At 47.2% G+C, this 15,992-nt stretch overlaps 1 protein-coding gene across 3 annotated transcripts in view; it reads right to left on the reverse strand.

Annotated features, from left to right (window-relative positions):
- The window catches only part of NEK7 (NIMA related kinase 7), a 225,962-nt gene that overhangs the window by 141,942 nt on the left and 68,028 nt on the right, over positions 1–15,992 (reverse strand). For all 3 annotated transcript variants that reach the window (XM_040359875.1, XM_040359873.1, XM_040359874.1), the window contains one exon: positions 316–378. In XM_040359875.1, the coding sequence (XP_040215809.1) occupies positions 316–378 (63 nt within the window). The remainder of the gene's footprint in view (positions 1–315; positions 379–15,992) is intronic.

Genomic DNA, 15,992 nt, shown 5'->3' on the forward strand with positions numbered 1-15,992 from the left:
CATTCCTGCACAATGTTATCTTGGCAACAAAAAAAGTTTGAGGGCAACATATAATCCCACTGTGCATGTTGTAAAGAGAGAGCAAAGGGAACTTTAATGCAGTTTTATCTTAAGATGTAAACATCTTTCCTCTCTTATTTAAAGATGCCAAGTTCATAGGAGATGTGAAGAATAAGCGGTTCAAAGCCTTTATGTGGCACATTGGAAAAACGGGCTCAGCTAGACGAAGGGAAAAGCAAAATCATCAAAGCATCAGATTTCACACAAAAAGCGCATACTACAAACAATCTTAGGGGTGCTTCAAAAAGTGTTTACCTTAAGGAGGTCAATCTCTTTGATACAGTCAGCTCTTGCCTTGGCATCCATCAAGTCAAAAATCTGCACGGGATTAAATAAAGATGAACATGATTTTGTTTACAATGTTAATAAGAAAGCATAAATGCAGCAACTGGATTAACCTGTAAGGGAAATTATCATCATGTGACCAGTTTAAAAGTTCTGTAACTATATATGCTGAAGAAAATTTAATAAAAAAAAAAAAAAAACTCACATATCTACTTCGTGATAAGATAAACTTGCTAAAACTTTAAACGTTAAAATAAATATTTCAACACATCAACATCTTATTTTGACTACAGTATTATGGGATTTTATTTAGCATAATCTCTTTCTCTGAAGACGTGGTAAAAAAAAAAAAAAAAAATTTAAATAAATCTGATTCTGTCTATGTCTTATATTTTTTTTTTTTAGATGGCTACATAAAAATGGCAACAGTAGTTTTTTTTTTAAGAAAATGAAGCTTGTGAGCTGCCCCTTGGGAAATAGACAATCGCATCTATTCTTTACTGTGACAGTTCACTTCTAACAGGATGCATTATGAAATAATAGGGCACACAGTTGCTTGTCAATGTAGCTGCTCACATTGCGATCCTGCTGGAACCTCCCTGCCTGCAAACGGAGTTTGTTTAAATACTGTAATATAGGTGTTTGTTCTGAAGAAACCAATAAGGTAAAAGCCTTCTGTGCTGCAGGATCCCCCCAGCCCACCTTACAGCATACTTACCTGAGCCCAATCTTAATTCAACGATGTGCAGGAGAGCAGCAGCTCTCCCAGGTCTGTCCCCTCACCACTCAGCAGATTCATAGCAACCGGAGCCACTGACAAACCAACTTGAGCGGGGCCGAGACACCCAGTCTGTGTCAATAGACCTAGAGAGGGCAGCTCAAAAACAAGCACATGGGAGTGCCCTTATAGAAAGAAGCTTTCTATGGAGGCACTCGCTAAGGAGGGGGAGCCAGGAGCACCGGCGAGGGACCCAAGAGGAGGATGAGGACTGCTCTGTGTAAAACCAAAGCCTGTTTTTCCCCGGGAGTGTTATGACCTGTCACTTGTGTCCTGGAGCAAGCAGAAGCCCGAAGGCCCAGGACAACTGCACTGGCCCCACACCCCCAAGCAGAAACAAGCCCTTCAGACAGCCATTGCCCTTGCCGGGCTGGAAAAGGGGAAGAATTTCAGAACACCCTCACCTGTTGGGCTGGGGGGTGGGTGGTGATTGCCCCCAACAAGAAAAAAATAAAATAAAATAAAAAGTTTGCCACCAAGCCTCCCAACCTAGGGAGAGCACAGCACCATCCTCAGTTCCCACGCCAGCGCTTCCACTGCGGAAGAGGAATCACTGCAACTGAAGCCATGGTGGAAGTGTTGAAGAATGAGACTGCAGTATTTCCTGGGAAAATGGGTGGAGGTACGCTCTCTCCAGCTGCTGTGTTGAAAGACAATTTGGGCAAAAGTAGTGAGCCTAAAGTAATATATTAAAAAAAAAAAAAAAAAAAACGTAAGCCTTTAGGGAACAGGTTATATTTACCTGCTTTGTGCAATGGTTTTGCACAGAGCAGCCCCAATCTTTTTGCGTCCCCTCTTGGTGCGCCTGGCCCTTCTTACTGAGTGCCCCCATAGCAACCTGCTTGTGCATGCTCACCCCCGATCCGCCTCTGTTTTTAAGACCGAGACTGACCCAGCCTTCTCCTCACTGGCTGTGACTGACAGCAGGTGTGCTGTTGTCTTAGTCAATGAGAATGGAGAGACCGCTGCTGCACACAAGTTTTTAACCACTTAAGGACCTTGCCTGTTTTTCAGACTTACAGTTCTACGGCAGCAGGTCGGCTCCCCTGCACGAGAGCCCGTAGTATAAAGTCAGCACTCTAAGCGCCCCCCACTTGTCCCTGACTCCCGTGTGCGTGCCCGGCGGGCGCGATCACCGCCGGGCACCCGCGATTGCTCGTTACAGAGCGAGGACTGGGAGCTGTGTGTGTGTAAACACACAGCTCCCGGTCCTGTCAGGGGAGAAATGCCTGACCGAATGTATGAACAGCGATCAGTCATTTCCCCTAGTGAGGCCACCCCCCCTACAGTTAGAACACACACAGGGAAAATACTTAACCCCTTCCCCGCCCCCTAGTGTTAACCCCTTCATTGCCAGTGGCATTTTTATAGTAATCCAATGCATTTTTATAGCACTGATCGCTATAAAAATGCCAATGGTCCCAAAAATGTGTCAAAAGTGTCCGCCATAATGTCGCAGTACCGAAGAAAAAAAAAAAAAAATCGCTGATCAAAAATGCCATAAAACTACCCCCTATTTTGTAAACACTATAACTTTTGCGCAAACCAAACGTTTATTGCGATTTTTTTTTTTTACGAAAAATATGTAGAAGAATACGTATCGGCCTAAACTGAGGGAAAAAATTTTGTTTTATATATTTTTGGGGGATATTATAGAAAAAAGTAAAAAAAATTTTTTTTCAAAATTGTCGCTCTATTTTTGTTTATAGCGCAAAAACTAAAAACCACAAAGGTGATCAAATACCACCAAAAGAAAGCTCTATTTGTGGGAAAAAAGGACGCCAATTTTGTTTGGGAGCCACGTCGCACGACCGCGCAATTGTCAGTTAAAGCGATGCAGTGCCGAATCGCAAAAAGTGCTCTGGTCTTTGACCAGCAATATGGTCCAGGGGTTAAGTGGTTAAAACAGTTTTTTTTTGCTAAAAAATTACTTAAAACCCCCAAACATTATATATATTTTTTGTCTAACACCCTAGAGAATAAAATGGCGGTCATTGCAATACTTTTTGTCACACCGTATTTGCGCAGCGGTCTTACAAGCGCATTTTTGGGGGAAAAGAAAAAACACGTTTTAAATTTAAAAATAAGACAACAGTAAAGTTAGCCCAATTTTTTTTTTATATTGTGAAAGATAATGTTACGCCGAGTAAAATGATACTCAACATGTCACGCTTCAAAATTGCGCCCGCTCGTGGAATGGCGTCAAACTTTTACCTTACAAATCTCCATAGGCGACGTTTAAAAAATTCTACAGGTGGCATCTTTTGAGTTACAGAGGTCTAGGGCTAGAATTATTGCTCTCGCTCCAACGATCGCAGCGATACCTCACTTGTGTGGTTTGAACACCGTTTTCATATGCGGGCGATACTCAAGTATGCGTTTGCTTCTGCGCGAAAGCTCGTCGGGTAGCTTTAAGAAAGAAAAAAACTTTTTTTATTTATTTTATTAATTTTTACACACAAAAAAATAGGTCACTTTTATTCCTATTACAAGGAATGTAAAAATCCCTTCTAATAGAAAAAAGCATGACAGGTCCTCTTAAAAATGAGATCTGGGGTCAAAAAGACCTCAAATCCCATATTTAGACAAAAAAATGTCATTTAAAAAAATTACAAGAAAATATGCCTTTAATAGCCCTGCTATGCTATGGAGACGGGTGGGGGCCATCTTGCTCTCACTCGTACCCCAGCCGAGCAGGAGAGAGGACCCGAGCGCCTCCGCCGCAAGCTACGGGTAAGTGGCGGAGGGCGCGGGAGAGCGGCGGGAGGGCCGCTCTCCCGCCGCCGATAACAGTGATCTTGCGGCAAATCCACCGGAGACCACCGTTATCGTTTAAAGGACCGCTCACAGGAAAGATGGGTATCTTGGTTGTGGCAGTGGCCGCTAGCGAAATATCCATCTTTAAAATAATGACGTATATATACGTGAGCTGGTCCTTAAGTGGTTAACCTTCATGCATAGAATTCATGAAGGTAAAAACCTTCAGTCTTTACAACCACTAAAGGACATGTGACTGCATCATGGCCATGCACGCTGTTCCTATAGCCTCAACATTGTATATATGCAGTGTACGATTTGGAGCTCAATCTTGCTCTGACTATAGGCAATAAATATACCGTTGCTTCATCAGTACACATAGTGGTGTAAACCCCATTACTGCCCATTTATGCACTGTACTTACGGCATTTTGTACTTGAATTTTTATTTTGAAGAAGGCTTTGGCTGCAGTAAATGTTCAAAATATGTACGACGTGGGGCTAAATCTGTTTCTATACGAGACAAAAGAAGAGTGCTCCAATGAACATATAAGACCCCTTTCACACTGAAGCGTTTTTACAGCGTTTTACAAATAGGATTTTTTGTACTCACCGTAAAATCCTCTTCTCTGTCTTCCATGGACAGACACAGCCTTCACAAGTATTGGCACATGGGTTATGTTCCTGTTCATAGGAGAGGACTAGGCAGAACATGTTTAGATATTTAAATACATGTTACTTTAACAGAGTTGAACATCCCCGCCCAGTGGGCGGTCCCTCCGGACATAATCCTCCACCCTGCAACATGCAGCCTCAATTTGTAACAAGCAGTACAAACCTAAAAAGGAGGGGTGGGTGCTGTGTCCGTCCATGGACGACAGAGAAAAGGATTTTACGGTGAATACAAAAAAATACTATTTTCTCTTTTCGTCCATGGTCAGACACAGCCTTCACAAGTCTTGACATATGGGATGTCCCCAAGCAGTGTCAAAAAACGAGGGGTGGGAATAGTATAGTCTAGTATAGTAATAAAAAAAAAAAAAAATAACTTCACCCCAAAACAAGCAGAGCTCCTCAACGGAGGAGGTGCAACTTTAAACAGCCGCCTTTAAAACCTTGCGGCCGAAGGAAGCATTTAAAGATGCACTCACATCAACCTTGTAAAATTTAGAGAAGGTGTGCACTGACGACCAAGTCGCCGCTTTGCACACCTGTGAGACAGACGCTTGAGATCCAGGAAGCACCAATTGCCCTGGTTGAATGTGCCGTGACCGGAAAGGGGGGCGCGGCCCCTTAAGAGCATAGGCCTGTATGACATTCTGCCCGATCCACAGAGAAATGGTGGCAGACGAGACCGCCAGGGCCTTTTGTGGACCAGACACCAACACAAATAGCGAGTCAGACCTCCGAAACTGAGCCATAGCAGATAGGTATACCAGCAAGGCATGTACCACATCTAAAGTATGAAGCGAAACCTCTTTAGGATGCGCCGGCCGAGGACACAAGGAAGGAAGTACAATATGCCTTTGATATTTTCAAAGGGAGGTTCCCTGAAGAACCGAGAGCACCAGATTCAAATCCCATGGAGGAAGAGATGGTTTAATAGGGGGAAGTACATGACGTACCCCCTGCACAAAGGTACCCCCCAGAGAATGGGCCACCGAAGGCCATTGAAAGAACACAGCCAAGGCCGACATCTGTCCCTTAGTGGTGCTTATGGCAAGCTTCTGATCTACTACACGCTGCAAAAACAGCAGGACCCTGGAAACCGAATACGTCCGTGGACACCACCCCATCTCTTCACAGAGATGTAGGCCTTCCAGGTGCAATGGTAGATTTTCCTGGAAGAAGATTTCCATGCCCTCAACACAGTTGAGATGACCGAGTCGGAAAGACCTTGGTCCCTTAGTACCTACCTGGCTTTCAAAAGCCATGCCGTTAAAGCCAGCGACTGTAAAGCAGGATGAAGTATGGGACCTTGAGACAGAAGGTCCTCCCGCATTGGCAGCCGCCAGGGTGCATTCGCCACCAGGCGCTCGAGATCAGCGTACCAAGGATGCCGGGGCCAATCCAGAGCGAATAGAATCACCGGGATCCCCTCGTCCTTTAATATGCGGAGCAGACGAGGAAGCAACTTCAGTGGGGGAAAGGCATAAAATTAGTCGGGGCCTCCAAAGCGTCTGACACGTCTGCCCAGGGATCCCTGGACCTGGCCACAAACCTAGACACCTTGCGGTTGATGCGAGAGGCCAGTAGATCCATGTTCGGTGTGCCCCACCTCCTGCAAAGGAGTTGAAACACCTCCGGATGCAATGACCATTCCCTCTGGTCCAGCATCTGGCGACTCAGTTAGTCCACCTGCCAGTATTCTACGTCCGGAATGTAGACGGTCGACAGAGCTGGCACGCCTCTTTCCGCCCACCGCAGGATGTGAGCGACCTCCAACGCTGCAGCCGAGCTCCGTGTTCCCCCCTGATGGTTGACATACGCCACCGCCGTGGCGTTGTCCGACTGGATCCTGATTGGGCAACCCTGCAACCTCGTCGACCACAAGGAAAGGCACAGGCTGATCGCCCGAAGTTCCAGGACATTGATCGGCAGACAGGATTCTTCTAGAGTCCAGCGACCCTTGGCCGACTGGACCCCCAGATGCCCCCCCCCCAACCCGTGAGGCTGGCTTCCATCGTAATCACCGTCCACTGGAAGGGAAGAAACGACTTCCTGGAACGAAGAGCTGGGGATCTCAGCCACTAATTCAGAGACTGACTAGGTGACCAACCTGAATCTGGCGATCCAAAGACAATGGAGATTTGTTCCATTTGGACAGGATCTCCCTCTGCAATACACGTGTGGAATTTGGCATACGGTACCGCCTCGAAGGAGGCTACCATGAGGCCCAGGACTCGCATTCAAAAACGGAGAGACGACCATTCGCGGGATGTCCGTTGCACCGCAGACTGAAGAGTCTGCAATTTTTTCAAGGGAAGGAAGAGACTCTCGCCTCCGCAGAAACCAAAATCAACACCAGGTATTCCAAATGCTGAGACCGACTTCTGGATGTTTAACACCCAACCAAATTCTCTGAGGGTTTGGCTGGCTATAGACACATCCACCTCTAAATTCTGAGCCAGAAGCTGCTCTCAGAAGATCGTCTAAGTAGCCCATGAAGGCAATGCCTCGCTGTCTCAGCAAAGCTAGAATAGGTGCGAGCACCTTGGTGAAAACTCTTGGTGCTGACGCTAGGCCAAAGGGAAGAGCCACAAACTGATAGTGGTCTTCGCCGATTGCAAAGTGCAGAAACCTCTGGTGTCCTGCGCAAATTGGGAAATGCAAGTATGCGTCCTTGATTTCCAAAGACGCCATGAAGTCCCCCGGATGGAGCACAGCCACCACCGAACGAATTTCCATGCGGAACTTCTGTACTCTCACAAAGGCATTTAGGGCTTTGAGGTCCAAGATTGGACTGACCCAGTCGTCCTTCGGGACCACAAACCGATTCGATTAAAATCCCTGAAACCTCTCGTCCTGCGGAACAGGTAAAATTGCCCAGCAACTTAGCAAGTCTTGCACTGCCCCCAATAGGGCAGACCGACAAGCCGGAAGGAGAGGGAGATTTGAGGGAAAGAATCTGTTCGTTCGGTGACAGGAAAGAAACCCCATCTTGTACCCCGAAGTGACCACCTCGCAGACCCACCGGTCGGAGAGCAGGGAGGTCCGAGTTGTGAACCTGTAAAGCCGTTCCCCCACCCATAAGTCGGGCAGGGGCAAAACTTCATGCGATGGTGGGTTTGGATGCCAGTTTGTTCGGCTTACGCACGCAGGTTTCTGTCCCCCTAATACTGCTTCTGCATGGGAAAGGAAGGACCCGGCTTATGGCGCAGCTCCTTCCCCTTGGTGGACTGAGGGAGGAGAGTGCTCTTACCTCCAGTGAGATCTTTAATTATGTCGTCCAGCGAGGTGCCAAAAAGTCTCCCACCTTTGAAGGTAAAATCTGCCAAAGTTTTTTTGGATGCTTGGTCAGTGGACCAGCATTTCAGCCAAATTAGGCAGTGCAATACCACCGCAGATACAGAGGCTCTGGATATCAAGGTGGCTGCATCCAGTGTAGCATCACAGACATATACAAGGCCCTGGACCAACTGGTCGGCCAGTCTTGCACACTCAGGAGGGAGCTGATGCTCCTCCACAGTCTGGAGCAAAATCTTTGTTCATTCCGTGAGAGTCTGAGACACCAAAGTTGCAGCCAAAATAGGCCGTAATGCAGACCTTAGCATGGTAAACATGGAGCGGGTCACCGCCTCTGACCTCCTATCAGTATGGTCCTTGAAAGCAGGGGTCCTTTCTACAGGGACTCGTTACCTTATTCAACCGAGCAACCGGGGGGGGGGGGGTCAACCACCGGAGGAGAAGCCCATTTTTTCCAAAAGGCTGTCCTCAAAAGGGTAACGGCCCGGCAGGCGCTGAGGGACCACAAAGGACTTCTGCGGATTTTCCCATTCCTTATCTATGAACTTGTCAAAGGAGGACACATAAGAACATTTTTTACAGAGTGGTCCGGCTTGTGCGACCCAAAAGAGACTGAGCCCTCAGCGGATGCCTCAGCTGCACCATCCAACTTAAGGGAGTCCCTCACAGCATTGATAAGCGCACTAACAAGTGCCCTGTCCTGCACTGACCTGGGCGAGGGGGACTTTCTCACAAGGAAGGTCCTGGTCCACATCTTCTGACAACCCAGAACCAGGGTCCTGTGCCGCAGCCAGGCCTGGGTCTGAGTCAGAGCATTCCCCAGGAGATGGCGGGGGGCACTATTTACCCCCCTTATGCCTGCATGCCGCTTCTACCCTGGCAACAAATGATTCCAGGACTGCAGACAAAGTGTCCATGGGGGACCAGCTGACACCTCTGGCATGTTTGGGGAAGAAGGGCCAGATACTGACTCCATAACACCACAGACCGCTCTCAGGGACCTATTCAAGACCTGAAAAGTCCACCCTCCTTGCTGCACTGACCGGGGGGGTGGGGTTACCCAGGGGACTCACCAACCCAGCAAGAAACCGCTCAGCGCCGCTGCCCGCTCTCTGTACACAGCGTGTGTTGTGAGGAAAAGCTGTGAGGAGATTTGTGCTGCACGCCGTTCAGGAAGCCAACACTAGAAGCCAAAACCCACACAAAATGGCCCACCAGATGCCTCAGAGAAAAGGGCGCGACCACAAGAAAATGGCCGCCCGCAACAACAACCTGTGCCACAGTGCGGCCACAACAAAATAGCCGCCAATGGGAAATTCAATAGAATCAGCAGGCATGCTAAAAATGGCGGCAAAACGCAGCGATGTGAATGAAAAGGCCGAGGTAGGGAGTAGCTGTCGCCCCGGTCCACTGTGAGACAACACAAAATAGCCCAGTCATGTGTGGACCCTGGAGCAAAAAGCCCACCGCCCACCCCTGGAGTCATGGGTTATGTCGTGGCTGACCCAGTGTCACAACAACACTGGAGAACGGGAGTGAACCACAACTGCGGTTAGCAAGGATTTCAATGCACTTCTCCATGTTATGTGAGAATTCAGTATTGGACCCCAGGCATCACTCCAATCATAGAACAGGAGTTTGGGGGTTCTCTACATCATCTCTCTCTCACATATAGAAATGCGTTGAACTACTAAGGGTGGACATGTTACAACATACGTCCAACCGCTAGGCTTAAAAGATTATGATGCACATGAAGATTCCAATGCACTGCTGTATGCAAGTGATCAGTACGGGACCCCAGGCGTCACTCCAATCAGACAACAGGAGTTTGGGGGTTCTCTACATCATATCACTTTAACATAAAGAAATGCATTAGGTCACTAAGGGAGTAGGTATGAAATACCTTCAACCTTTAGCATAGAAAAGATTAGGCGAACATGTTCAGTAACTTAGGGCATGGGTCCATAAACAAGTAACAACTTATGTCAAGCACGTAGTAAATAGGAATTGTGGTCACAACTAATAGTTGCATAAGAGAGGCAAATATAGCTCAGCTAATTTGAGAGAGTATGTTCCTTTAAGATGTACCACAGCAAACGGCCATAGACACAACAGTCAGTCCCAAGCAGTATGCTGTATATAACTCTGGCTTGTTAAATAACAACAATGTTTAGAAGCAGTATATGTAGCAGGTCTTTCTGAGGTACTACAAATGAAATAATTGCTACTTATCCATTTGCAGGGCTTGAGTTTAGCAGCAAGGGATTCCGTAGTGTAGGGTGTCAGCAAGGAAAATCTATTAGAGTGTCTCCAGCAATGGCAGCATGGACGTAGAAAAGATATTTGTTACATGGCCATGATGTTCCAGCCTGGCTTCATGTCCAGCATGGGAGCAATGGTACCAGTATTGTAGCGTTGCCGGTACGGCTGACAATAATAGAATGGTGTGTGTAATCCACGCCGTTCTGTTTATACCCGAGAGGCATGTGTGCCAGCGTGGAACGCAATACGGCGAACGGCGCTGTTTACACCCAGCGCTTAGCTATGGTGTGCTCACACTCGATGACCGGACTGAGAAGACAACAAGGATCTATATATCCAGCCTGTGACCCAGCCGGCAGTCGATAGAAGAATCTCAAATAAAATAAAAAATGTCTTCAGGGCACTAGGCCCAAAGGGAGCCACGTCCTTTCCCTCTGCTAGGCAGAAAAAAAAACTGAGGATGAGACTGCATGCTGCAGGGTGGAGGGTTATGTCCGGAGGGACCGCCCCCTGGGCAGGGCTATTCAACACTGTTAAAGTAACATGTATTTAAATATCTAAACATGTTTTGCCTAGTCCTCTATGAACAGGAACATAACCCATATGTCAAGACTTGTGAAGGCTGTGTCCATCCATGGACGAAAAGAGAAATCCGTTTTTCTTTATCATACATCACAGGACACAGTTAGGCTAATATTCAATACCTACTGGGACATCCCAGATTAAATCGCCTTGATTGGAGGGAGACACCCTGCCAAACAATATCCAGACTAGGGTTGCACGATACTCGTGCAAATGCTTAGTATAGGTATCGGTACTCGTGCAAATGCCCCGATACCCGAAACCGATACTTTCAGCTGTCAGCCGGTATTCCCCGCCAACAGCTGAAATGTAAAGAAAGAAAAATGCTGGCAATTATTGGTTGTCAAGGAACGGGGCCGTTGCGTCCTTAACAACCAATCGCATGGCCTTGGGATTTCCCTCCCCGCCTCCTCCCCTCTCGCCAGCTGTCATCAGGCTAGAAGCTGTATGTCCCTGTAAACTGCCTCCATTAGGAGGTGAGCAAGTCCAGCTCCCCCCATTCCACTGTCCTCCCTCTCCTGCCGGGTGCAGCACTTCCATTTAGCTCTGCTCATCCCAGCTCCGCTATTTCTGTCAGACTGGCGGGGAGCAGGAGTGAGTCCCATGTGGCCCCCGCACAGATCTGTCATTTCCTTGTCAGCTTCACAGCTCTGCACAGTGAGGCTTCTATTTGTGTGTCCATGCTCAGCCTGGTGGAACCCCCCCTCTCAGTCAGACACATGGCCAGCACCACTGCAGCAGGTCAGTGTGCGATTGGACCCCTCCCTCTTCCTGCAAAGTGAAGGCGACCTAGGCTCCCTGGGGAATAGAGAGCAGTATAAATATACAGTATGTACTGCACTGATATCAAATACGAATGATCTATATACTGTTAATAACCTGAAACTGACATAGAATAGAACTCCAATATCAATGCCTAAATATATCTTGTCGTGTTATAATCTGAAAATTTGCATCTATAGTGTCCATGTAATTCCAGCAAATAGGATTGTTTGTACTGGAGATTTGGTTTCACCATCCAGTAGCATGTTGGGATTCGAACAATATGTATTATGTATGCATTTTTTTATGCATGAACACTATATATGCAAATTTTTAGATTATTAACACGCCAAGACATATTTAGGCATAGATATTGGGGTTCACTTGCCAGTAGTTTTTGTTTTGCGTTAACACTATATTGACAATTCGAATTTGAGACAGCAGCGCAGCACATATATTTATACCTATTTTTGGTTGGGAACATACACTGGGTGTTGGCACCAGCTGAATGTATTCAATCATGTTTATACAAGTGACAGCACATACGTTTTCCTTTGTTTTATTTAAAAAGACAGCAGTAGCCAGGATTGTGACCCCCCTCCCCACTTTATCAGCCCTCATTTGTTTCTTTTCTTATCTAGCACATCTTCACCCCAGCCTCACCCAACACCCCTCCACTTCCCAAGCCACCCATTACCTACTCTTCCATAGGTATTGGTACTTGTACTATGGCAAAAAAAAAAAAAAAAAGGGTATCGGTGCAACCCTACATCAGAACTTATACGGCAGCCCGCAGTACAATGCGGCCAAAAGATGAACCCCCGGCTGCTCAAACATCCACTTTGTGAAAAATTTGTGAATCTATACACTGAAAACCAGGTAGCAGCCTTAAAAATCGGAGCCACGGAAACCTGATGGCGAAAAGCCCAGGAGGTTCCTACACCCCTGGTAGAATGAGCTCTCACCTTAAAGGGAGGAGCCTTACCTTTCAGAATATAGGCCTGAATAACCAACTGACAGACCCAATTAGCAATGGAAGCTGCATGCCCCTTCTTGGGTCCTTCTAGTAAAACAAATAAAAGGAGTCTGATCCTCAGGTCTCCGCAGATCTAGACAAACTCTGGCTGTCCGCCGAACAAGGCCCAGAAAAAAAAGGCGAAACAATGTCCCGATTTAAATGAAACGCAGACACCACTTTTGGCAAAAAGGATGGAACAGGTCGTAATGGTTCCTTGCACGAAAGGGTGGCCAACTCCGACACCCTTCTAGCTGAAGTGATGGTCATCAGAAAGGCTAGCTTATGTGACAGCAAGTCTAATGAAATTTCCTTGATAGGCTCAAATGGTTGTTTCTGTAACACAGACCGTACCAAATTTAAGACCCAAAAGGCACAGAGGTGGCCTAAGAGGGGGAAGCAAACGAGTTGCCCCCTGCATAAAGGTTCGGACCAGCGAATGGGAGGCTAAAGGCATTTGGAAGAATACTGACTGGGCCGAAATCGGACCTCCGATTCTACTCAAAGCCAATCTGATTTCCCCAGCAGACTGTAGAAAAGTCCACCAATCACCAATATAAGTCTTCCAGACCTTACGATAGGTCTTCCTAGTGACTGCTTTCCTAGCATTCACTAGGGTAGACACCAATGGTCCCAAGATGCCACAATCTTTCAGCATCCTGGCTTCAATAGCCATGCCATCAAATTGAAATTGGGGTGGAATATAGGACCTTGAAACAGTAGATCAGGGCAGTGTGGAAGCGTCCATGACCCATCTATTGCCAATCTCGCAATCCCTGGGAACCAGGGCCTTCTGGGCCAGGCTGGTGCAACCAGAAAGACTGGAGCCCCCTCTCTCCGAATCCTAAGCAACAAATGTTGAAGGAGAGGGATCGGGGGGGGGGGGCATAAACCAGGGAGTACCGACTCCATGGAACTACCAAAGCATCTGCTCCGATTGCCAGGGGATCCCTTGTTCGGGACACAAACTGATGTAAGCTTGTTGTTGAACCTGGATGCCAATAGACCGACATCTGGCCATCCCCAAAGCTGGCAAATTCCCTGGAACACCCTTGGGTGTAGGGAACATTCCCCCAGGGCAGAACTGCTGGCGGCTGAGGTAACCTCTATTCCCGGGATATGGACCACCGATAGAACCGACATGTCCCTCTGCCCAGGCTAGTATGTGGTTCACCTCCTTTAGCGCTTAACCACTCCTTGTACCACCCTGGTGGTTTAAATAGGCCACTATAGTGGCATTGTCGGACTGAACCCCGATAGGGCAGAACTGAAGCTCCACTGTCCAGAACCGTAGGGGCGAGACGTACTGCTCACAACTCCAGGATGTTGATGGGCAGGTTCTGTCCTTGACCAACTCCCCTGAGCTGTGAGCCCCTTTAGGGTTGCTCCCCAGGATGAGACTGGCATCTGTAGTCGGTACTCTCCAAGATACCGGTGAGGATCTTCCCTTTTGCAGGATCTGATCCTGCAACCACCAGCTTAGGCTTAAGTGCGCCCAAGGAGATAAGAACATGGGATAATCCAGGGCTTGCCCTCTCCTGTTTCAAACCAACAAGATGTCCTGTTGAATAGGCCTCAAATGGAAATGGGCAATAAGGCACTGCATCAAAGGAGGACACCAGCCTTCCTAGAAGACTCAAAGAGTCGAATGGAGGATTGTCTGGTGCCCCTTATCTAACGGCACCTGATCCTTCAGGGCTCAGATCCTTACGTGTTTCAAAAATACCCTTGCCTGGACTGTATTTAGGATCAAATCTAAATACTTTAGACTTTGAGCTGGTAACAAGGCTGACTTTTCGGTAATAATGACCCAGCCTAATTTTTCCAAGCACTGCACTGTGTAGGCTATGCTCTGTTCTAGAGTCTGTAGTTAGTGATCTCTGAGCAGGAGGTCATCCAGATACCCGAGGAGCAAGCTCTCATGGACCCTTAAAAAAAAAACAGTACTGGTGCTAGGACCTTTGTGAACACTTCCCCCAAACTACAGGGGATTGGGGTTCAGGTAAATGCCACTCATCCTATCCAGGTTTCCCCTCCATTCTGTTTGTCAGCAAATCAGAAAACAAAGTTGTTCCTTGCATACACCGCTCTGCATATGTGGGGGAAGCAGTGTACAAAAATACTCTTGCCTGTGTCCTGTGCTGCACAATGGATGTAAACCCTCTCCTATACCCAATAAAGTGAACGGCCTTAGGTTATACACAGAGGTGCAACAAATCTCCCTACATACGTTTTACATGCATATATGACATCTGTAGCTTTCTCTATTCTTTAGAAAATGAACATTGCGTTAGAATTTCTACTTCCTCTTTCAGCAGTGGGAGGGGAGTCTTGGTATACACTGACAGCTGATTGGAGGAAAGGCACCCCCCCCTCAACATAGGCAGAGGAAGAAAAACATGCAGGGCTGTGCTTTGAATAGACCAGCTCTCTGCTAATTTATAGCAGCTTCCCTGACACAAATTTTCAGCTGTTTTTATCTCCCGTGTTGGAGAACTTGTCAGAAGTTCTTATGCTGATAACAGAGGAACGAAGCTGCAGAAAGACACAGGACTTAGGGCTTTGGAGAGGGATAAGCAAACACTTCAGATATATGTACCCAGGTCAAAATTCATGAATCGGGTTTACATCCACTTTAAGATACTTTTCTTTAGTTCTGGATAGAGCACAGAGGGATTACCCCCCATGTCAGGTTTTCACTGCTGTCTGTATCCCCCACATTAGGGAGATTTACCCTTTTTTTTCTGGATATTATCATCACCGAGGGTGACAGAGCAGGAACAGAAGGGAAATATTCCAGCAGGGACACAAATTTTGGTGACCCGGGTGGCTCTCTCACTTTTGAGGGATTTAGTAACAGCTGCTGCTGTGCTGCCCTCCCCCTTCACGCTCCGTGCCCCACTCAATGTCCTCCTCCGTCCCCTCTGTCCTCGATCTGTCAGGATGGAGGAGGTAGGTAAGTCCGGGTCCTTCCTTTTACAATGTCTCAGTTAATAAATGGAGAGGAGCCTCCTCTCCATTCATTTTAGCTGAGGCGGCAGAGAAAGGGACTGGGGAATCTGTGTCACTAGTCCCTTTCTCTGTCTCAAAGGGGATATGTCAGGGGTCTGTTAAGTCCCTTGATATCGCACCAAAGCCCCCCCAACAGGGCTAATAAATAATTAAAAAATGAATTGAAAAAGAGAGAAAGAAGAAAGAAGGAAGGAAGAAGAGCCACCCGGATCACCAAAATTTGTGTCACTGCTGGAAGATTTCCCTTCTGTTCCTGCTCTGTTGAGAACTAAAAAAAACAGAGCCAAGAGGAGATGTAAATGGAGGTTTAATGATCCTAGGGGCACCCAGAAAACAGTTGTAGAGGTGTTGGAGGCCAATTCATTTATTAATAAAACCCCTACGGTTAAGATGGTTATCAAAGTATGGAAAGCAGTAAGGTCACTTGGAGGACAGGTAGGCGTGACAGAATACGCGCCCCTGTGGAATAACAGGAACTTCCAGGAGCTGGAGACTGTCGGAGAAATTAAGGAAT

Source organism: Rana temporaria, chromosome 7, assembly GCF_905171775.1.
Source record: "Rana temporaria chromosome 7, aRanTem1.1, whole genome shotgun sequence".
Classification (NCBI taxonomy): domain Eukaryota; kingdom Metazoa; phylum Chordata; class Amphibia; order Anura; family Ranidae; genus Rana; species Rana temporaria.